This window comes from Paramormyrops kingsleyae, chromosome 3 (assembly GCF_048594095.1).
Source record: "Paramormyrops kingsleyae isolate MSU_618 chromosome 3, PKINGS_0.4, whole genome shotgun sequence".
Taxonomy (NCBI): domain Eukaryota; kingdom Metazoa; phylum Chordata; class Actinopteri; order Osteoglossiformes; family Mormyridae; genus Paramormyrops; species Paramormyrops kingsleyae.
The window spans coordinates 15286729-15310627 of NC_132799.1; the positions used below are offsets into that span (position 1 = coordinate 15286729).

Sequence of the window (23899 nt, forward strand, 5' to 3'; positions counted from 1 at the left end):
TTTACACTTAGAATGGTTTTATTTGGAATATTAAGACAATGAAGCATAAGCCAGCACCAAATGTGACAGCTACACGTAAAAGACAGTGATGCATCGCATGGTTCAGCAAATGAAGATATTATACTGCAACAAAACAAGTATATCAACTCGGTAACTAAGAGATGGGACAGAGACACGGAAAAGGGCACAGAGAACAGAAACGTGTACATCATTACATCATTATACATTTGAAAAATAATACTTTCTAAATCCTTCCAAACTGACGGCAGTGTTTAAAAAAAAGGAGGGGGGAATGTGGGAGAGAAGAAAGTATGATATTAATTTCACAAGTCTGTAAAACGGTGGCTGTGGGAGGAGCCTTTGTTTCAAGAAGCTTGTCCCAGCGGTTCGGTGAACAAGGCAGACAGGAGCAGGGGGAGGAAGGGGGGAGGGAGCAGTGCTGGAGAACAGCCTCCATAAACCTCCCATCATCGTCAGGTCCTGTAGTCATGGCCCACATCTCCTCACTCCACCGATGTGCACATACAGCATTAAAGTGTCAGAGGACCGTAACCATGGCTACGCCTCACTCCATTGCATATTAATTAGGGAGCAGAAGAAACAAAGAGCTGAACAGAATAGAAAATATATAGATATATCATCTTCTGTTTCTTTCCTGTTTGCATATTGCATTATTCAACCATTCTACTTAGGCATACTGAAATATAGTGAACAGAAACGTATGCAGCAGGGATGCCCAACCATTGAAGCCTATGGTTTTCTTCCAGGTCACCATATGACAGGACACCCTGGGTCAAGTTTACTCAATGCCCTGCCCCCCACCCCCACCCCAAATAGTGCACTCAATGCCTGACAAGCGTAACTGACAGAAGACGCTATAATCCATTTCTTTCAGAAAATGGCCTCTTTCACGGCCCCATTGAAGGAGCTGCTAAAATTTGGCCGCAGGACGATCGTTGGACAACACCAACCAAGTCACACATGTCAAGTTTTTGCACCAGAGAAAATGAAAAGGCCAGAGAGAGCGATTCACCCAAAGTCGCTTCCCCAAATCCTGTCCCAGCCTTTCCCTCGTTTTCGGGTGACCCAGAAGGGCTGGTTCCCTACAGCACGGGGCCCCTGCCCGCCGCAGTGGAAGCAGAGCCCATTCGAAGGGTGTTTGTGGGCTCCTGCTCCTAGTGTGGGACATCTCATTAAACAGCGCCGGCCCATCTGCACGCGTGTCGCAGGTACCTCCAGGAACTGCACCGCCAGTCATCATTGGCACCAGGGCCTGCGTGCATTAGGGCTGCCCACCCAGTCACCCTCCACCCCTTCTAGTCACTTCTGAGCAAAATCTGCACCACACATGAGAAACAGAGTCCTATAACCTGAACCGACACCGCTGTGTAAAAGAAAGGGGAAGATGAAAACAAGCACTCCGGGGCCAAAACTTCAATGCTCAAAATAACCAAGTGTACAATTAAAGTGCCATTATTTCAGTTTTGGTTCCCCCCCCCACCCCATCCCTCTCAAACACGCACACAGACAGACACACAGACCACTAAGCGTCTGGATTTCAGCATTTGTTCGTACAAAGTTCGGACTTCTCTAGCCACTCAGGATGACCCCCCCCCCCCCCCCCGCTCCCCCACCTGACATGGCAGCAGGAAAAGGAGCTTCACAGGAGATAAACTGATCAGGGAATCTGCCAGCTGCTAGTACAGAAGCGGACTGAAGAAAAGGAAAAGGCCACATGAGATCCAGGGCCGGACGGTGGAAGCAGTACATGCCGTAAGCCAAACGGACACAATTCCTTCCATGGCCTGTGAACTCAGAAGGCAAGTTTCACTGTGAGATAGGCAGCTGGCGAGCCAAGAAGCACCACCCTGCTACAGGCATGTCCTGCCTCTCCCCATAGTGAAGTCAACCCGGTGCAGCCACTCTCATGACAGGTGAGTCTTTTTGCCTGCCTCAATCTGTGTGTGTGTGTTTGAACTTGACACATACCCATGAAATAGTGACCATGGACACTGGATTAAAAAAAAAAAAAAAACACACATAGGGGACATGCATAGCTCCCCCCAGACTGTAACTGTGTCAACTATACATGCCAGACATGAAAAACTGGAGGATAACAGTATAGGCTTAATCCATTGTTACGCATCATTAACATAAGTTCAAGGCAAAGCCAGTGCTGTAAACGAGGTGCCACAGAGAAACACCTAGATGCTGAGCCCCCAGAGGGAATAACAGCAGTGCACATACAGGCAGGGCTGCTCAAAGCTGGGCAAGATGCTGGAGCACAAATAGAGGACAATTAAAAGGACTGAAAAGCCTGCAGCTAACACTGACACTGCCAAAAAATACGTCTACGTGGCATGAGCTCCGTCCCCATCACCAGAACAGAACTCTGAGCAGCTCAGCTACCAGGCACTAGGGAGCCTGGTAACAGCCTGCCATAAAGATTCTGAAATGTTTCTGAGCCAATGGCAAAAGGGGGGGGGGGGGGGGGTCACAGAGTGATGTGTGAATGACAGGCCATTAGCTGGAGGAATCAAGACGCAAGCAGATCTCCTCCAGCTTAGCGCGTCTCTGCGTGTATGGCGGTTTTACACACACAGCCTTTGGTCACGCCAATTCAAACACACACATGCAGACACACACGCGGAACATTGCACCATTTCCATGATTTCTTTCGTTTGAATTCCTTTCTCTGAAAGGGACAAACAGGACTAAGTAACGCCTACTTTATCATCCAAGCTGCCCTACTAAATATTTTAGCAGCTGCTCAGTGATCACCTGACCTCTGACCCATGATTGTTGACCAATTACAAAACGCAGCAAACCACCAATACCTCTACACCATCATCTTTCATCTTTACTATAGGCCACAATTAGTAATATCAAAAATATCATTCAAAACTATATTAATAATCTTCATATTCGTCTTAAAACTATACTTTTAGGTACATGCTGGGCAAACTCTAAACCCTGTGACTGGACAGCCGTCAAGCTCCTCCACTGTTCAAGTTTGGTTTGTTAGTGCATAAGCGAGGGCTGAGATTTAGACATTGTCTGTCTCACGAAGTCCCACTAAGCAGACGGGCCAGGAGACGATAACACCATTAACATCTTCGCTCCACGCAAGAGGGCAACATTTCTGTACTGATCCACGTCAAATGCCGCTCTAAACGTTTATCAGATCCGACTGGAGAGCTTTATTGATATGGATGCTGCCGTTTTGCCGCCAATGTCCTGAAACGTGCGGGTGACAGAGCGATTTGATCGCAAGAAAAGTTGTCCAAACGTGCAGAAATGAATCAACAGCCCACAATATCCCCAGCTTTCACCTACATACAGTACAGAGACCTAAAATAAAAATCACCATTTTTTAAAATCAAGTTTGTTTCATCCATTTGTAAAAATAAGTTCTCTAAGTGTGGGTAGGGCAGGACCACACCTCACCGTATTTCAATAGGTTTCTGTCAGGAAGGTCATACGGAACTATTCTAGAATGATTGAAAGGAGCAAAACTCAGGTTAGGGGTATTAACTCCTTTAAACACGTATGGATAACGCAGGGAGGAGATTCAAGCAAGAGAGCAAAAAGCACGAAACATGCAAGGGGGCCTATTTAGCAAACATTTTGAAGCTTCAAAAACCCCTGAAATAGCACCATGACAACATCCTCGCATATGTGCACCATAAACCTCAAAGCTTTGTATTTATATAGTCTCTCCTACAAAAATACGTGTGCCCTTTTTAGGTTCATTAAGGTACTGCAGAGTGTCATGCAGTCTCTCACAAAGAGCACGTCTGTCCCGCCAAGTACTCAGCCACACCCCTTCAGAGCAGAGGAAGTCGCGTAAGAGCGGTGAATAAAGGCACGCGGTTTTCTGCCATCTCCACCGATGCAAGCTCGGACGGTAACGCTTGGTCATGGATCGGGTTCGTGCAGAAAAGAAGCTGGATGTCATCTGGCAAAAGGGTTCACACTGGTATAAATGTGTTCAGCTGAACAGTGCAGGGTTTCAAATAAAGCAACTACGGTGATCCAGTCAGGCTGTAAAGCTAGATCCCAAAATGTTTTAGGCCGCACAGAGATGTCTACTTCCCCAAAACAGGGAATGCATACATACATGTACAAAAATCTAGTTCTTTATGTTGAACTCCCCTGGGGCAACAGGTGGGCTATATCAGAAGCAGAGGGTGGGCAATATGAGAGCAAGGAAGTGGGGGGGGGGGGGAAACAATACCATCATGTCCAGCATGAAAAGATGAATCTAAAAGGAAAAAAAAAGAAAAAAAAAACAGAAGGGGGATAAACACCAAAAACAAGAAGTTTATCAGTTTTCAAAATCATTCATTCTGTGATTGCCTACTCAACATTCCTCTATTTGGATTAAAAAAAAAAAAAAAAAAAAACTCAGATTTGATCTGGGATCCCTTATCGCAGACAGAGACCTACTAGAGGCTAACTTTGCATGCGAAGTGTTGGCAGAGGGTTAAAACCACAAAAGACACAGAGGACAGAGCTTATTAGCGACCTGGCCCTTTTCACACGGCGTGCCCCGCGTGTGCATGCACGCGCACGTGCGACCTAGTGATTGTGGTCCCACTGTGGAAGGGTTAAACAGCCCAATGCTCCCACTAACCTGCACAGAGAGGAGCTAAAGTGCTTGATGCCAGTGGCTCCTTCTTGTGGTGCCAATGGGCCAAAAGAAAAAAGAAGAAAGTATATATTTACCTCCCTGTGCAATTAGTGGCAGGAATTAAGGTTTTACCATAAGACAAAAAAAAATAAATTTTGATGTGCTAGTTACTAGTGAGATTTCAGGAACAGGCACACTCATGTCACATGACGAGAACACTGTAACCACAAGTGCAGGAGCCTCATGCTTCCTGCAGGGGGCAGGGGTTTGGGGTTTATCGGGATGTAGCGAGCCCTTTGGCTGCCCCAGGAATTAGCACATCTCACCAGTACACGGTGCCGCCGAGACCCGAGCCTCCATCCTCAATGCCGGCCGGCCTCTACAGACTCCGTGAGCCTGCCTGTGGTTTTGTTCAGGAGCTCCACTCTGGCAGCAGAAATCTCAAAATCTCCAAGCAGGTCTGATGACCAGCCACCGGCCAGGGACTAGAAAGCAGCCCTTCTCTGCAGAACAGGCATGTAAGGTTCGTCTGCCCCATGAGGCTGCTTACACCAACCCACTTTCGCGTCAGGTCAAAATAAAATAAGCATCTGCATTTCTTCAATGCAACGGGAGCCACATAGTTGCTTTATCAAAGTTCAAGTGAACTGTAAAATACAGCAATGACATATATTACTCCTAAAATATATATACACATACATATGAAATTCATATATACGTATATATATAGGAAGTGAACAGGAGCCCAAGAGGTGGGAAGGTGCATGCAGGCTTGGTTTACAGGTTCCTCCCACCACGGCTTGGGATGCCCTGGGGGTCAGACAGACATAAGTCAGGGGCCTCAGACTGAACCCAAACAGCCGCAGGCCCCTGCCTCTAAAACGAGCTTGATGCTAAAGAATCATGTGCTTACCAGAGAGCGTATACTGTATATATTTATATACGTGTGTCCTAGGGATTTAAGTAATAACTAAAACGATAGATAGTAACGTGTGTGTCTGGTTACACCCTGCCTGTTGCCAAAATTCCAGCCCCAATCCCACCCCTTAACCCTGACCCTGCCCCCCCATCCGAAGGCCCAGTGAGAGCACCCCACAGGTGGCGGATCATAACGGTAGCTTGACTTTGCCAACAGGTTTTGTCGTCGCCTCCTCCTCCGTTAGGAATCAAACGAAGGAACAGGCAGACGAGCACTGGAGACGGGAACCATGAGGCAAGGGCCACGGCCCTCTCTGCACCCTCCGTGCAGCTGCAGGCTCTACTTGACCTTGAGCGGCTCACGCTCCAGCCAGCGCACGCGCACCTTCTGTTTGTAGTGATACTCCTTAAGGAAGTCCTGCAATGCCGAGGGCAGCGGCAGGCCGCCGATGCCGTCGTAGGTGGTGCGCCGGCAAATGGCAGCGCGGGCGAGGTGCTGCAGGCTAAACGGGAAGGTCCGGTGCAGCGGCGCCGTCAAGAGCGGCTCAAAAAACATGCAGGAGCTGGGGTCTTTGTAATGCTCCAGCAGGCCAGTCACCGTGGACGAGTGGAACACGCAGGGGTCGTGAGCGTCGAAGCTGAAGTTATGGTTCCACTGCTCGATGCGGGCATGCAGCGAGCGGTTGTAGCGCCGGAAGCTGACGGAGAAGAGGTAGTCCTCCTGGGCCGAGTCGCGAAGAAGAAAGGTGCCCTCAGGCTTGCCCTCCAGCAGTGCCTCTGCCTCATAGCGATCCATCACACCCCAGTAGCATGGCAACCCAGTGATCTGCAGCAGGTCCGGTACCAGGCAGTGGATGTAGTCGATCTGCGTGTGCACCTTCCAGGGGCCCTGACGGCTTGAGTGGCCATCCCCAGAGGTGTGTCTCTGTTTGGGCCGCCTCGGCTGCAGGCACAGGGTGGTAGAGTCCTCCTCCGAGTCACAGTCTGCTGGCTGGGTTGCCACTGAGGCCCCCGATCCCAAGGCACTGGGCCCACCTGCCACAGCCCTACCATCCCCGGGACTCTCGCTAAGCCCTGGTGCCATCTTGGGCCCGAGCTTGTACAAGGAGCCAAGCTGTGCCGTAGCCTCGAAAGTATGGATCTGGGCGTTGGGCGGTGGGTCAACCCCTTCTTCGATGCTAAGCCGACGCCGCTCGCGCAGACGTTCCTCCTCATCTTCTGGGGAGGCATGTGTCGAATCGAAGGCATCCAGAAGTGTGGTGGAGGACTGTGGGCTGACCGGTGCTGTGTGCTGCTTGATCAGGTGCCATTTGTGGGCCAGGTCTGAGCCGGGGGGGAAGGGGCACTTTTCTAGCATGAGTTCTGTCAAGTGGATCTTGCGTTTGGAGGCAAAAAGTGCCTTGGTGGGGCGACTGCGCGACCGCAGTGGCAGGCAGAGCCCAACTGTGTCATGCAGCCGCTGGCGTAATGAGCGTCCACTTCCTGAATCAGTGTCACAGATGGAACTGACGCCGTAGCGACGCTCACGGCGAGGGGCACCACTGCGTGATCGGCAAGGCCGTTTGTCTGCCTCCAGCGAGCTCTGCGTCTTGGTTGAGCACGAGTGTTTCTTCTTGCCGCCCCAAGGTGCATGGCGTGAGTACGAGTCCCTCCGTGCCAACAAAGTGCCCTCAGGGCCACGTCCATCCTCTGCCTCTTTGTCGATGGAGATCTCCACTATTTGGGGAGCGTCTGAGACGCAGTTGTGACCCCGACGTGCCCTTAGCCCCTCGGGTACCAGAGGGATCGGTGACAGACTCCGGCTGGGGCTGGTGGCCCTGGGGGCCAGAGTGTCCATCAGCCGCATTCCCCGAGCAGGGTCGACCACACAGCGGACAGAGCTGGCCTCTGGGCTGGAGCTGCTACGCCCAGGGCTCTCTGTGTGGAACAGGGTCTGGCATCGATTCTTCAGGTTGCTCCACATCTTGCCCACTTTCTCCATTGACTGTGGGAGCAAGACCTATGAAAAGAGAGAGAGACAAGACTGAGGAGGTGACCTTATAAATACATCCTAGGTCATGAAAGCCATGGACTACTGCAAGGCTCCTCAATTATAGTCCTGGAGCTCAGAATCCAACACAGTTTGAAGGTTTCCCTGCTCAAAAACACCTTAATCAGCTAACTACAGGTTTAATAGGTATGTCTGAGCAGGGAAATCTGAAAACTGTGTTGGATTCAGGCCCCCCAGGACCGGAATTGGGGAAAGCTAGCTCAGTGTATCTAACATTACTGTAGGGCTAGAAGTCAAGCAGCAATAGTAACACATTACTACTCAGCATCTTCCGAGCCTTCACTGTAATAGCCCGTGATCCAAATGTGAGGAAAATCACAGTTTTCCCCTATTGGCTTTTTGGTTCAACCAAATGCACATCAGCAAGAGAGGGCTGCCATGGGTTTAACTAACCCAGGTGACAGATCTGTTGCTAACTGGACATGGAAATATTTAGATACATGCCAGGTCTCTGTGTGCATATATGCATTAATCTATGTATGTTTGCGTGAGTGAAATGTATGGGGTGGCACCAGACAATCTATTCCATAAGGTAGATTGAGCCATCCTATCTGACAATCAGACTCAGATCAAAGAAGAAGGTACATTTTGGACAGGGTGCATTTTTAGAATGCTACCGATGACATTTTTCTGGATGTCATTAAACTTGCTTACTTATTTAAGACCCGAGGCTTCTCAAAAAGGCACCGACAGCCAATAAAAGAGAGGCTAAGAGACAGACCAGCTCCTCTCATACCTCTGTCTGGCCTGCTCCTTGCCCCAGAGTTCCTGGTCATAAAATAGAAGTTGGGTGGGGGGTTAGTGTGCAAAAGTGTGTGAGAGTTGGGGGCGGTGGCAGCGATCCAGGAACAGACCGAGTGAAGTGTTGCCAGGCAGACTTGGAGGGACGCAAGGCCACAGCTAAAAATGTACCCATAGATCAGCTCCCAGCTGATCTGCTGGTATGTACTGTATTACAGTGCCAGTCTGGGCCGACCTACCCCCACCCTGCTGTGCGACACCTCCAGGCTAAGCTTGCAAGGAGCCACAGGGTCTGACCTAAAAGCTGAGGGGAGCAGGGGGGGTGGGAGTTAAACCGAGGCACATGCAGGTACACGTGCGCCGTGTGTGCATTCGACTAGCAAGGATTCTCTCTGGCACCATTTCACTTATCACCACCAATCTAGCCTCAAAGCACCAATTAGGGGCTCTCAGTCAGGCGCACAGAACCCAAGCAGACCCGCCTTGCCCTACTTTGCAGTGTCAGACTGGATGAAAATGCATCTTGGCCACAGGGCATGCAGACCATTCAGGTTGGACCTTTTGCCTCACAAATCACATCTGCGCACAGAGCTTTACAGAGTGTTACAGGCCCCAGAAACAATCACTAGCAAACTCACTTAAGATATCTAGCCTATTATTAGCTATACATAGCTTGCTAGCTATTTAAAATACTCTCACTAACTGGATTCCCACACTGCATGCTGTAATGATTATTGCAACATTTCAGCAAACTCAACTGTTTCTGACATTTATACACCTATAAATAGCAACAAAATACAGCCAGTCATATTACATAACATCAGTGTATTATCTGCCTATATTCCTAGCTAAGCCTTGTTCATTGTATAGTTTGTACCCTTTAAAGGTGATTTGTAAATCTAATTAGACTTATTTACATATTTTAAAAAACCAATAAACATTTCAACAAACAAGGCACAATGAGCAAACACCACTGCTTAATATGCAGGCCATTCATGACACACTGCGCTGGAACACTGAAGATAATGCCTTTCTGAGCAGCTAAAAAGGTAAAATGCCCAACAAGGCAATGAGGTCCCAGCGAGCATCCTCAACATGCCTGAAGTCTAGCCCTGCCCTGGAGTCCACTGTATAAAACTGCACATTTGTGCCAATGTCCCCTCTCTGAAAGGTGCCCTCCCAATCAGTCACATGACACACTGCAATCCCACTCTTGATGACAGAATCATAGTCTGGACACAGTGGCATTTAAAAACAGAGCAACCAGGGTTGGATTCATTTCATTAAAGGTTGAGTTTCTATCTCTCCGTAGCTATTAAAATGATGAAACTCCAAAGCACATGCTGGATGGGCAGAAGTGACTATTAGCAAAATGGAATGAAAAAGTATCCCAGGCAGCACTGCATTGTGGAGGAAGAGCAGCCCCCCCCCCCCCCCCCAAGCGAAACCTTCCAGTGCTGACAGGGAGCGAGCGCCAGTGAGCCGACGCGTCCACACCCTGGGAGTTTCAAGCAGTATTAGTCATCGGCCCAGAAAACGCTGAAGTGGACATCGTGGCCTTAGCATAAACATGCTACAAACCCACTGTGTGGCATGTCCAATGCTGGTGCACCACCCCCCTTGAACAGCCCCACCCTCGAGCAATACCCAAAAAATACCACCACTGCGATGTCAACCATGATAACTGCAAAAATGTGTGCACATGGCGGCAGAACATTACATTATATCAACTCCATTATACATCATTTCCTTAAATGCATCACCAGAGCATGTGGTGAGAAAGTGCTGTGACTGGATAGCAGAGGAAAAAAACCCTAGGGATAGCCTTAGGGATAGCCTTAGGGATAGCCGTGTTCTGCCTTAGGCCAGAAAAATGGGGGGGCTTGACTGCAGACCATGACATCACCAGAACAACCAACACCAGCTCTTACAGTTGGCTAAGTGGCCTCGACGGAGTTGTGTCAGGGGTCAAAGTAGGGCCCTCAATGTCTGCCATGTGGAAAGCCCTGTAAATAAGCTTAAAAAGCAGGAAGTCTCAGTGACCCAGCCCAAGCTGTCCAGACAATGCCAGACGTAAAATAGCCAAAAAAAGCCAAAAAACAAAAAAGCAGAAGTTAAGATTCAACTCAGTGTAACTTGCTAGTTTTTACACACATCATCCAAAGTAATGGGACATTTCAATTATTAGTCAGATTTGTTTTGTCAAAAACAAATGCCTTATTTTAAATGTCTTACACTTACATTGATTTAAAATAAAACACAGGTAAACAACCAAAAATGCAAACTGAATCAATTATTCTCACATAAAAAGAATTTTTTTCCAAAAAGTAGAAAACCCGTAGGTACTCCTCTCATCCTAATCTGAAGAAGTGGAAAAGTACAGGCAGTTTCACATGATGTGGGGGGGGGGGGGGGGGGGGGGTCTTGCAGTTTCAAACAGGAAGTATCTCCTTGTGCTGAAGCAGTTGGACAGGAAAACAGAAAGCTGGGCTCCGATCAGGATAAAGCAGAGCCCAAGCCACAGTGTTAAACCAGAGCAAGAGGGGGGCTTTAGACTGGGACCTACAGCCAGGCCTGGTTCCATATAACCACGGTTGGGGTCTTGTTCATAAAGGGATCCAAGATGCAGAAAACAAGCAGCTGCTGAAGTAGAAGCTCCAGTGGGAGCATGTCTGCAGGAGACTCCAGGACAGAATGCAGCTGTTACTCCACTTCCCACTCCCCCCCTCGCACACACATGCACCTACTAACTCTCCCTGAGGTTATAAAAGGCTGCTTAGTAATCAGTTATGATGAAACACTACAGAACCTGTCTCTGAGCATGAAGAGCTTGGCGGTCTTAGTGAAGGTATAACTCCAATTTCAATACCTCTTCCATTTTAGCATATGTAAAACACACACACGCAATCTATTTTACTATAGATCCAACATTTGCTGTGCAGTGACGTACACTCACATAAAAACCATACTGCAGTTCATTGTGCCTTAGGACAGAGTGCTTAGCTATAATCGTTTCTCTTTTTTTCTCTAGGGGCAACCCCCACTTCCCCTCCACAAAGGAAGAGGACTTGCACAATTCTTTCTCCTCCCCGAGTCGACTGGGCTTTCAAAAGGCAGCAATGCGGTGCGGGAGAGAGAGTTGCCAGAGAACCGTCCCAGCACCCCCACCCAGAAAAACTCACTGGGCCCAAGCTCGAGTTCAGTAAGAAGGGAGGGGGAAAAAACCATCCAGCCAGAGTTCAGGCTCAGTCACCCATTCAGGGAATGTGTGAAATCACATCGTTCCCCTGGTCCAACTAATCAGGCTTCCCCCAAACCAACATATTCAGAAGATATCTCATTCTCTCTCTCTCTCTCACACACACACACACACACACACACACCTCTGACCAGTGTCCTTTAGTTATCCATGAAGGGACATCTTCTGACTGTGCCCAGAAAAAGCAGCAATGACAGTGACAGACAGCAAAAGTGAAGGGCTAGAGTGGAGCAACCATTTATACACCTGATCACCAATGACTGAAAGAACAACGAGATGGTGCAGGTCCAGATTTTCTCAACTTCCCCCCAGTTTGGCAAACAAATGACATTATACTAAAAAAAACTAATAATTGATTAAACAGCAAAAATACAAAGCACAGAGACATACAAAAATCCTATATGATGTAATATTCCTTTACAATTCACAATTACGCTGTGGTTTCTGCTCAAATCACAACAAAACATATGCAAGAGAACGATTTCACAAGTTCTTGAATTTTTGTGCTGGTTTCCTCTGCTGACTAAGTCACCCTGAATGAATGTGTCAGCATCACCATGTGCCTGTATCCTAACACCCGGGACTCTCAGGTTTGGCTGCAGATCATTACAACATAAACGACACGCTACTGGAAATGAATTCAATTATCGATAAAATACATGAAGCAACTCAAGCACTAGAATTGAAATAAAGCCATTTGTCCATGGCAAGAGTCCAGTGCTCTCCAATGGTGAATAGTGCATTTGTGTGTGTGTGTGTGTGTGTGTGTGTTTACAAAGTCAGACGCCCGCAAGTGGACACGTGAGGGGTTTGGGCTGGCTTTGCCCTCTAGAAGAGGTCAGAAATCTGGACACGACCACAAACGCTGTAAAGGAAACCACTGCGTCAGCCTTTTCACTCTAGCAAGGCACTGATACTGCAACGGGGGGGCGAAGAGGAAGACAATACACCTGCTGTAACTGGACGACACCATTTTCCAATGAGCAAACAAAACAGACCAAAAGTATGGGAATGACAATTTTTAACCCTATTTTGCTCCACGACACACACTCACATTTTTTATTTTTTTTTAACCAGACTTATCTGTCAGACATTTTAATATCAGGCTGAAACCATCTTGGGAGGTTGGGCCTCACAATGCTTTTTCCATGCAGCTTAGCACTTCACTCCTTACCCAAGCTATGCTTTTCATGTACCCACAAAAAAAAAAAACTCAAATATGCAAGTAAGCCAGAATTACAGAAAACTGTATTCTCTGTACCCCCCTCTCAGTCCCATTATCAACAAGTGGCTACATTTTATAGGAATAAATTTTAGTCTTTCAACTTGGAAGCTTGACCTTGATCACTTTGTCAGCAATCATCTCACAGGTCATTATGCTTAAGACAGGCATTAACAGGTTGTTGCAAAGAGCTTTGGCATTCCAGACAGAGTAAACAGCAAACATGTACCTTATGCTAATGTGAGGGAAACGGAAAATCGTCTACTGAAGCAAAATTTCACTTTACTGAAGCTGAGATCATCATGCTTAGAGCTAGTTTGTATCACTTTAAACCAAATTAACCTTATTGCATTCAGTCACTCATTCCAAAGCTATATTTGTGCTGCTTTGTTATTTCACCTAAAAAAATAAAAAAAAAAAAAAGGAGATATACAAAGCACCATAGGGTAACGCTGTTACAGCTAAGCACTTACATAAATAATGGAGCAAATGCTATGAAATCATGGGAAGAGTTCTCCGGGGTCTTGCACCCAATCAACTGCAGACCTTCAGCACAGACTGACAAAGGCAGTGACAAAGAAACACTGACTTAACCGTTTAGCTGCTTCAAAACTGGCAAACAGTACAATTTTGAAAATCTAGGGAAAAACCATCACAATACAAACAAATCGAGCAATATAGAGACAATGCTGCAAAACTTGATTCTGAGACGCTAAAAGACTGAACGGCTAGGTTTGAACATCTAAAACTAACTGCTGCCAATTGCCCTAAATGGACAAAACTGTACGGGATCAACAGAGTAGCTTTTTCTAGACAGCTGACAGCAAAGATGCTGTTTAAGCACAGCCCTGCTTCCAGGGATAAGCAAAAAATTTATACCAGTGTAGGGCTGTTACTAGGGCTGTGAGATATGACAATATCTCATATCACGATACAAGTCATGTCATATCCCAATAACGATAAATATCACGGCTGCACCTCATATTTATGGATTCTTTCTACAGATCAGCTGCAGTAGGAATGGGACAACATTTGCTTTAAACAAACTATAGGAGACAATGCACACCATGTAACTTTCAAATATGTGTTTATTAATAATTGCCCTGTGTCAATTCACTGTCAGTGATTGTAAACAAGACAGCTGGGCTGAACAACATATCTGAAGGTGAAGTGCACACAAAAACATTGAAATATTAATTAATTGGCCCATAAAGGCAACCAGAAAACCAAGTGTTGTTTCTTGCTTTTGTTGAAAGATGCTAAAGCCGGAAAACTGACTATAAAGCTCAAACTTTACTGCAGTGTCAAAGTTAGAGTTTAATCCCAAACCCACTTTCAGGTATGACTCCCTGGAATTCCCGCTTGATGATGTATGTGGGGATATGCAGATCTATACTGATATATTACAGAAAGTGGGTCGAGTTTAAACCTTAACAGCGAATAGCAAGTGGGTAAGTGTAGAGGGATTGCAAAAATATTGCAAGTGAACACAAAACTATTAAAAAAAAATATTTTCCCCACACAGACCTCAAGCCAGGGGTGGGCAATCTTATCCGCAAAGGGCCGGTGTGTATGCAGGTTTTTGGGATAACCTTGTAGGTCAGCTGTTCAAACCTAGGGTTGAGGACTCTTCAGCCAATCAGTCCTTTAATTAGTAATCCAATTAGGGAGTTGGAGCGAAAACCCGCACACACACTGGCCCTTTGCGGATAAGATTGGCCACCCCTGTCTTAGGCTCTCCATAGCAGTACAAACTGGACAAAAATCTACAAATCAATACGAGGGAAGTCACAAATGTAAGAAGATCCACAAATATGCAGGAGGTGATCCACAAATGTGCAAAATATGTTTTACGTGCAATAAATCATATTCACAAAAAGATTAACACAACACAAAAATACACATTTGTGAATAGTTCAATATTTGTGGATCATGGTACATATTTGTGGATTTTCTTCTGCAAGTTACAAAGTCCAATAAAAACTTCCATGTGCCACATCCAATGTGGTGGCATGTAACCCTGCTAAACTGTTATCCAAATGATGAAAAAAATGTTGCCATAAATAGCGTATTGTGAGATACCACAAAATAAACGATCAGAGCATAAAATGAAACAACGGACGATTTTTAGTTCATCGTCCGATATATATCATTATATTTCACAGCCTTAGCTGTCACTATCAATTATATTAATAAATCGAGTAATCTACCGATTAATCTGACGATTCATAGTCATTCATAATCAAGATTCATAATTCAGTTTACCGCTTCTGCGTTTGCACGAGCACTGCATGTGACACCACTGCTCTGAGACAACCACATCATCTTCACCCTGTTGGAGTGATTCATAGACTGTGTGGCATGTTTGTCAGAAATTAAGCAAAAAATGAGTGAAGAGGAGAAAGGCAAACAAGAACTGGTTACAAAAAGCTATTCGCATTCTGGTGTATGGAAATATTTTGTAGAGCAAAAGCAAGTGATTAGTCGGCAGTGCTTTGTATCTGTTGCCGCAACTCTCGGCGACACCAAGTCATTTGACATACTCTGTTGGTAAATAAGTTAAAGGCAGATAACTTTTGCATTTGGCTATATAGTTAATTTTCAACTCTAAATATTACAATGTGATCTTTTTCTAGTCTTAATTGGTTATTATGTGCCATATTATGTAAAATGACGTGGCTGAGCAACGGGGTAACCTTCATTTTAGCAGCGATTATTTTGACATAATAAGCAAAATAAATTAAGTCAGAGTGATGACAAGACAGGCTAGGCTACTTTGAGGGGCTAAATGCGGCAAATCTATGGCAAATCTAATCTCACATTATTGGATGAGTTCGTCACACCTGAATGTCTTCTTTTAAGAGGCATTTGCTTTTCAGTTGTGCAGTGTGATATTCAAGGTCAGCTTCGCAATACTGGCAGATCTGCATTCTCATTCACTTCTAATGTGAACTGCTTCCACACAAATGATGCTTTCGCTCTTTATTTGGATCCTCATCCTGCATGTGCCGTCTACCTTCCGCCATATCGCAGAGTAATCGGAAAGGAACATTTTAAAATCCATGCTTTTTTAATAATCCAGTAACCGAAAAAAGTTAAAATCGAGTAATTGTGACAGCTTTATACCAGTAAGAAACATCTAGCATGATTAGTGCCCATCTTTCTAAAACTTTCCAATAAGATTAGCATATCAAACCAATGGCATGGCAGTACAGGTGAGAGTGGCTGGTAGATATTTGAAGCATACTGGCTGCATTAAGTCCAATATAGCATTTGACACTATTGATTTTTTTTAAAGATACTAGATGGCCCACCTGGTAAGTATAAGACTCTTTGGGGACCAAATAAATGTATTTCACAGGGCCGTGTGCCTATAATGCTCACTGAAAAGCCAATGAAACACGTTAATTGCTTATTGGCAAAATGGTGATGACATAAGTAATTATCAACACTGACTGAATTACACCCAGCTTTTACCACTGGGCAGGACATATACAATAATTGCTTACAATAATTTAAAGTTTTGACAGATTCTTACCTTAACTCACAGTAATTTCCCCAGGAGATTTTATTACTCTTTGCTTTCAAGAGACATGAGGCCTTTTGTGACTATTCATTGTGCCAGGCCCACTCAGTGGGTGTTTATTCATAAGCCACTCAGAAAAGGTTAAAATTATGGATGAATGCATACAACTACAAAATGGGTATCCATGATGTTTCTGCCTCTTGATCAAGCAGAATTAGAGGAATGGTGGTTTGCGGTAATCAGTGGGAGACCCCCACTGTTCAGGAGTGTTTCCTCACATCAAATGTCTTGAATGGCAGCCACTGTCGACTGATCTCTCTATATGAAAATTCATTTCCATTCATTTCTCACATGGTACTCTACATCACTCACTCTACACCCATTTTCTCTGACTATTCTACAAGTAACACACAGGTGCTTACTCAGTTTTTCCATTCTGACAGCACATGTATTTACAACTATATCTCTTTATTAATGCACATACAAACACCTATTGGCGTGTAGAAATCCCACAGCTTAGGAATTGCACAGAACTGACTCAGACAAACTGCCGTCACTTGAAAGTATATTCAATAGGAACAAACATGATACAATAACATGTCAGTTTCACCCACTCCCCACACATGGGCAGACAACTCAGCAGTCTGGCTTTTCTCTAGTAACCCACATGCAGTAAAAAAGCAACCATGTTTTCCTGTTGGAGGTCAATAAGCTACAAGAAAGATCCTGACAAAAAGGCAGAGTTGTCATCACAGACGATGCTCATTAATTTAAAGGATAGAACAGAGTAAATGCCATGCCTGTATAGTTCTCCCTAGTTCTACGGGAAATCCGGGTGGTGGTTAAAGTCGTCATTGTCACCACTGATCCCAAGGCCACTTTCAGAACACAAGCTAAATTTCAGCCTTCGGGTTCCTATGTGTTCCAGATCGTTAGTTCCTTCCAAATTCCTTGCAGGTGGGCATGGAAACAGGAAGGGCTGTAAAGGTACTAGTGTATAAATTATAAAGGAAGGAGCTAGGGAGGAATTGTTTGGTGGTACCTCAGATGAATCATTCAAAGTGATGTGGGGATGTAAAAAGCAGTGGGACTAAAGGGATTTGCTTCTCCAGAAACTACTTCAATTAACAACTGAACTCCCCCCCCATCTTCCAGTCACATTGAATAAGGGACACGATTATGTCAATGGAAACGTCCTGATAGTTGTGTTAAATTCTCTCTTAGGTGACCATTTTTCAAAGAGCAGGTAAACTAGAGGTAATCTCCAGGCACCACTAGGGCTACCTCCACATCATACACTGTCCCTCGTGTCAGCCTGCTGCATTGTTTTACAGACGCAATGAGAAAGCGATTTTTACAACAGATCATAGACTACAACAGTTCCCCTCCAACTTTTTCTCCACCAGACTGCACATCTGTCAGACATTTTATTTTCAACTACGCAGCACTTATCTGCAAACTCTAGTCCAAAAGAAAAGATGATCCCAAGAAACAATTACAATACACCTCTCACATGCAACATCAGCACCACTACAGACGGCACTGCGGGGAACACACTGTGAATTTTACATTCAATGAGATAAACCATAACTGCCATTCCAGGGCATGTGGTAATATGGCCAAAACATTCCAGAGCACTACTTAATTTCAAAAATTATCTTTCTAATCATAGTACACAAATTTCTTTGAACAAAAACTGTGTGGGTAAGATGCTACCAGGTGTCCACTAAAGATATCACATATCCAACACCTTAACTGTGCTCCGGATCCAGCTAGCCAATTACAGAAAACAAAACGCTGGGATAAGAGCCGATGGCAAAGTTACTGCTGAACGGCAGGTGCTGCAATCAGCGGATGGTGAAAGCAATTTTGCTTCATTAGTGGGAGGTCAATTCCTCCTCTGACAGATTATAAACATCCTTAAGCCAACAAGATTCCAGAACTTTGTTATTTAATTTTATAAGAAACAGACATCAGGGATACTTTTTATCTAATGAGGCTGAAATTCAGGGGCAAAGAACATTAGGGAACTGTAATCTAATGAACAAGGCGAACTGTAGGTTGGCTCCCCATCCTGGGCTATTCCCTGCCACACACCTGTAGCTTCTGGCACAGGCTCCAGACCCCTATGACGAAGTGGATATGGAAAATAAATGGATGGAAGTCAACCTGTATCTGCTAAATCTGTGTTCTGTTCACCAAGCTTATCCCTTTACTGCCCTGAGATTCAATGGATGATACATGTGTTAACAGAGCACCCGCAATCATAAACTTCCTGACTCAGCCTAAAGCTTCACCACACACATTACGTATGCAAAGGCATCGTAAGCCACGATCTCAAAACACCTCTGCTCCATTTAAGCCATTCATAAATGCAACCACAAGCAGCAACAAGGGTTAAAACTATCCAATAACACAAATTAGCTTAAAAGTTATTATCCTACTACAAGTTAAAGGCAGAAATAAAGACTTTTGCAGAATGAGATTTATTCATCCCTGGCCAACAACAGGGAACACAGATATGGCAGATGCTAAACAGCTAACAGCATCCGGTACCAGGGAGAAGTTAATCAGCACCAGTTGATCGCAGTGCTGGTTCTCTGCTCCCCTCTTGACAATTTGCAAACACAAAGCTCTATTCTCATTTGACAAGCCTCATTTCTGATCAAACTGAAAAGGAAACGAAAGTCTCATGCACAACTTTTTGAACAATGAACACTAATGCCACTTAGCATCTGCAATACAACAGGCCACTTCAGAAAAAAACCAGTCTCATTCTAGAAACAAATTTCTCTTAAAAGAATGAAAAAGCATGACTATGATTAAATATAGACCGTCTGCGTGCACGCACATGCACGCGTGCACGCACACGCACACAGAAAAAGGAAATCTGTTTCAGATTCAAGTCCCAAGCCTTGGCAATTATCATCTTTGGGTTTTCCATCTCAGCACTGGAACAGACCGTACTCGCCCGAAACCAGCCCTCCCACTGGCCACAGCGGCGGGTTGCAGCCACAATCGGAGGCCGGCGTTTGCAATGTGACACACACACTACACCACACCACAACTGTTTATCCACAGCTTTTTTAAAATAATAATTTAAAGCATAGCCCATCTTAACAAACCCTCACCCATGTGATCGAGCAATGAGAGGCCTCCATACACAACTATGATGACAAATGGATAGTTTTGTAAGAGCAGATCCAACCCGTTTGCCCGCTGCTCAAAAGTAGAGCAGCCTGCTGGTTTGAAGCTGGGAGTGTGGACAGCTGGAGTCCTTTGCTAACATAGCTCTCCATAAAACAATTCAGGTTTGGTAGCACCCTCTCCCAAGAGTATACTGTAAATATGGGCAATGTCCATTGAAAAAGGCTCCGTGGGTGCACCAGCACGAGTGGACATCAATTAAGTTCTACATTTCAGCCCTTGGGTTGGATACAGCAATCATCCTTCCTTCCCACAATGCCGCACACCCCCTCTCAGGGGACTCTAACAGTCTCAGACAACGTTGGAGAACAGACAAGATTACAGGAGGAAGTTCCCTGTCTCGCAACCCAGACAAGACTAAATGAGACATTTGCAGTGTCTCACACTGATATGATATGGGGGGGTTGGCAAAAAGCGGCCAGATCTATTTCCTTCTAAGACACAGGTGGCATATGCGATTAAAGTTTGCCAGCGGCCTGGTAGGTCAGGTCAGACAACAAACATCCATGCCGATACTGCTTCTGAGGATGACTTTTTTTCAAAAAGAGAAAAAAAAAAGCTTCTGAAGTCTCCCAAGTCAACAGCGTATCCTAAAGCAAGGACATTCATTATTCACACCTGGCTGAAAACCTACAAGCCAGAGAGATCATACATCTCCAAACTGTGAAATGTTACTTAACAGGATGCATCCCTCATTACATAGATTAAACTATTATCTTACGCGACGGTCTATTGAGGCTTGCCTCAAACAGAAGTCTCTTTAATATACATTTGTAACTATAATATATATAAGTATTTAGAGCTAGCATGTTATACAATAAATCTTTTTCAAAATCAAATTTAGGAGTAGTATATCGTGAACATAGTTACACAGACCGGGCTGCCACCACTAAACTGAACCAATTCATTACTGAGAGATAACATAATGAAGAGATGCATGACATGACAGATATACTTTTTAGTACTTAAACACCTGAGGGTTCACTCACCGACTCTTATGCATAGATATTATGCATAATGTTAGATGAAAAGTAAACGTATGAACCCTCTGTAAAAGAAAGCCTGAAACACTTTAAAAGACTGCACCGCACCTAGATAAAAACCACTTTTCTACCGAGCTAGTATCCTAAGGGGATGCCAACATCACCCGCCGCAAACGGCGAAAAAGCGGCCCATTCCCCGGGATCGTGGGACAAAATCCAGACGCTGATTTTAGCTGCATACGGCCCTTTCACTTAGTGTTTAAAAACGTTCATCGGGGAACCCGGGGAGGAAAACGTGTTAGGTGAAAGCGTTAAATTGTCGATTTCCTCTCATGTTTGCGTGTCAACGCGCTCGCGAGCTCAAAGCTAAACTGGTAGCCGACTAGACCCCCAGTCTAAAACGCATTTTAAAACCCCCTTCATCATATTCTCAAAAAAAAAAATCGGAAAATACATGTACTGTACCTCTTTGCTTCTTTTTCCTCCCAAATTTTAACTGTTCTCTTTTGTCTGTAAAAAATGGCTATCAAAAGGAGCTAAGCACATATTCCCCTGACGATCCGCTGTGCCGATTAAAATACGAGAGCATACGACGGTCTCTTTCATTACTGTAGCTGATATGAACTCATACCGCATATACTGCGGCTTCAATATAAAAAGTAATCGTAATTCTTTTTTTGAAAAAGCATTCCTTTCCCACGTCTCGACCACTGCTTCTCCCTCACCCGTGGTCTTCTCTCTTCCTGACAATATGACGGTCACCAAGAGAAGCCGAGAGAAGAATTGAGGAGGCGGACAGGGAGAGGGCGGGCGGAAAATGACCGACAAAGTGAGAATCCTATTGGAAGGGTTCGTACGGGGGAACTTCCGGTCGTCAGAGCGGATAGGGAGGGACGCCTCCTACTGTCAGTCAGTGACGGACGGCGCGTTTGTCCAATAGGAGAGAGGAACCGTTCTTTGGCAACCACTTGGAAACGTGGAAAGGCGAAAATGGTGCTTGCGTGCAGAGTTAAAAGTGCAATGTAAAAGGACGATTTAGAAAAAAAAGTGAATGCAGCAAGATCCTGCAGCGTAGACAAAGTAGCACTGTACTGAATGGTATCCGTGGGCGGCTCTTGGATACGTACTTGGGCACAGAGGAAATGATGTAGCCGAGCCAGTCAGTGATACTGTAGGGATACAGTGATGCACGAAATTTGGTAAAGGAATGTTACACTTTGTCCCAACGGTGCCTCTTACCAAAGATACGTCATTTTCTGTTCAAGCATTTTGCTCCCCAAATTTTAAACATGTGACATAAGTTCTCCGAGTTTTAAAGAACAATTACAATATACGAATACATTTTTTGAACTAAAAGAATTACATACAAGAACATAATCATCTTGAGTCAAGATAGGTAGCATGTAGACTGCGGTGTTGGATGTACATGGAATGAAATAGCTGTTCCACTACTGTAGTGTTATTAAAATGAATTGTGTCCGTGCCGTCAGTTAAGATAATAATCTATCTTTTCTCGATGAAGAGGATAGTATTTGTTGTATCGTTATTGTTGCCATGAATTACTGATATATATGAATGAGGATTACATTATTCTTCATTCAGGTTAGCATTACCGTTGGTCTTGTACAATGTAATGACGTTGATTGTTAAAAGTACATTATGTAACACTTAGTCATCATAAAAGAATGGACTGATGTTGAAAGTGTTCCTTCAATGTATCTAAGGAATATTTATTTTGCAGTACTGGTCTGTAAAAAAAACTAAGAATTAGATACATGTTCCTGCAGAGAATGAAACAACTCCACACTATTTGCAAGGGACATGCTGCATTTCTAACACATGAGGTAAACTGTCTTTGGATGAAAGGCATGGAGTGAGAATTTAATTGTAGCCTCAGCCATGCTCGTGTGTGTGTGTGTGTGTGTGTGTGTGTGTGTGTGTGTGTGTGTGTGTGTGTGTGTGTGCGTGTGAGCGAGAGAGAGAGAGAGAGAGAGAGATCCACTGAGGGATCCAAACTAAACAGAGACAGGAAAGCTCTGGGAATGCTGTAGCTGGCAACATACTTTGGCTGCCGGTGTCATTGGATTACATTATTGACTTAGTCCAGCCCTCATTCCTCCAGCCAAATCAAGTAATCTGTATGTTACCCATGACCATGGTGACTAAGCTATTTCATATCCATCATTTTCTTGGCTAAATTTGTCAAATTTCAAAATCGGCACTTTATATTTGGTGAACATTCTATGCCTTTCCATACTCTTTGAATGGGTAATTTATGTGATTTATTAGTCAGGTTGGTGACACTGCTGTGTGCTATATTGAGTCAGTTTAGGCTTAGTTTCTACCTTAGTATCTTACTACATCTGAATATGACAATGGGCACCTTTGTCACAATGAGTGTAAGACTTCAGCAGATCTTTTCAGTATTATATTTGTATTTTTTTGCTAGCGGGACTCCCCGACATCTAGTTCAACTCCCATGAATTCCCCGTTTCAACCACAGCAGTGTTTCCTAGAGTGACTCTTTCCCAGAAACATTTTTCAAAACAACAGTGACAAAATGAGGAACACAAGTGGCGTGTGACACCCTCCAAGTTATACTGAAGTTGTTATACTGCCTGTTAGACAAAGAGATACATTGTGCCAAAGCTGGCAAGCATTGAAAGCATTTTCTGTGTGAACAAGTTTAAATTTGGCCATCAATAAGTTTGGAGTGGGATAATATATAATAGATAATAGATACAGCAGGAAGATTATAATAGATAATATAGTAATATCTCTCATTACTCACATATCTAATGAATTTAAAAACTAGACAAGGCCAGCACACCAATAATGAACTAAAAACTAATCATTCCAACCTTTTTTGAGCCATACCAATATCATGTGCATATTGTAACTTACTCAATGCAGCGCATTATTTCATTGAGCCATTTTCATTCTGCTTGCTTTGCATATTGGAAACATTTTTTTTTTTCGATGGTCCATTATTAGGAATGAAAAATCTATAAATACCCCTAACAACAATGTTTCGCACCAAGGAAATTTTCATTTTAAAATATTTATTGGAGTAGTAAGTGTCTATTTATTTAAAAAGGAACAAAAAAAAAACATTATTTAATGTTAGCACATATACAAATGTAAAAAAAAAATCAGCAATAACTTTTACGGTTCTCTAAGCAGTGGGATGGCTAGTTGAACACGGCCTCAGTCTCCACACACAGTCCACGGGACACTCCAGCCATTCCATGTATTTGTTAGATTTCACCACCAGCCACTTTTTTGACAAATTATGCCTAATCAGTATGTCACAGAACACACGGCGACCCATACATGAGTGAACCATGGTCCCATGTCTCA

General features: G+C 44.5%; 1 protein-coding gene across 2 annotated transcripts; it reads right to left on the reverse strand.

Annotated features, from left to right (window-relative positions):
• LOC111840003 (suppressor of cytokine signaling 5) lies at positions 1-21344 on the reverse strand. 2 transcript variants are annotated; one of them, XM_023804383.2, is made up of 2 exons: positions 21265-21344; positions 1-7550 (listed from the first exon to the last, which is right to left on the reverse strand). In XM_023804383.2, exon 2 carries the CDS (start codon positions 7530-7532, stop codon positions 5892-5894), a length of 1641 nt encoding a protein of 546 aa, XP_023660151.1. In that variant the 5' UTR covers positions 7533-7550; positions 21265-21344; the 3' UTR covers positions 1-5891. The 2 variants fall into 2 exon arrangements, with proteins under 2 accessions (XP_023660151.1, XP_023660150.1); XM_023804382.2 differs by having other exon boundaries at positions 21005-21338.
• Between the last annotated feature and the right edge of the window lie 2555 nt (positions 21345-23899).

What these genes read in the sequence shown, in the direction of transcription:
- LOC111840003 (XM_023804383.2), bottom strand. Translation starts at nt 7,532, where the DNA reads ATGGAGAAAGTGGGCAAGATGTGGAGCAACCTGAAGAATCGATGCCAG.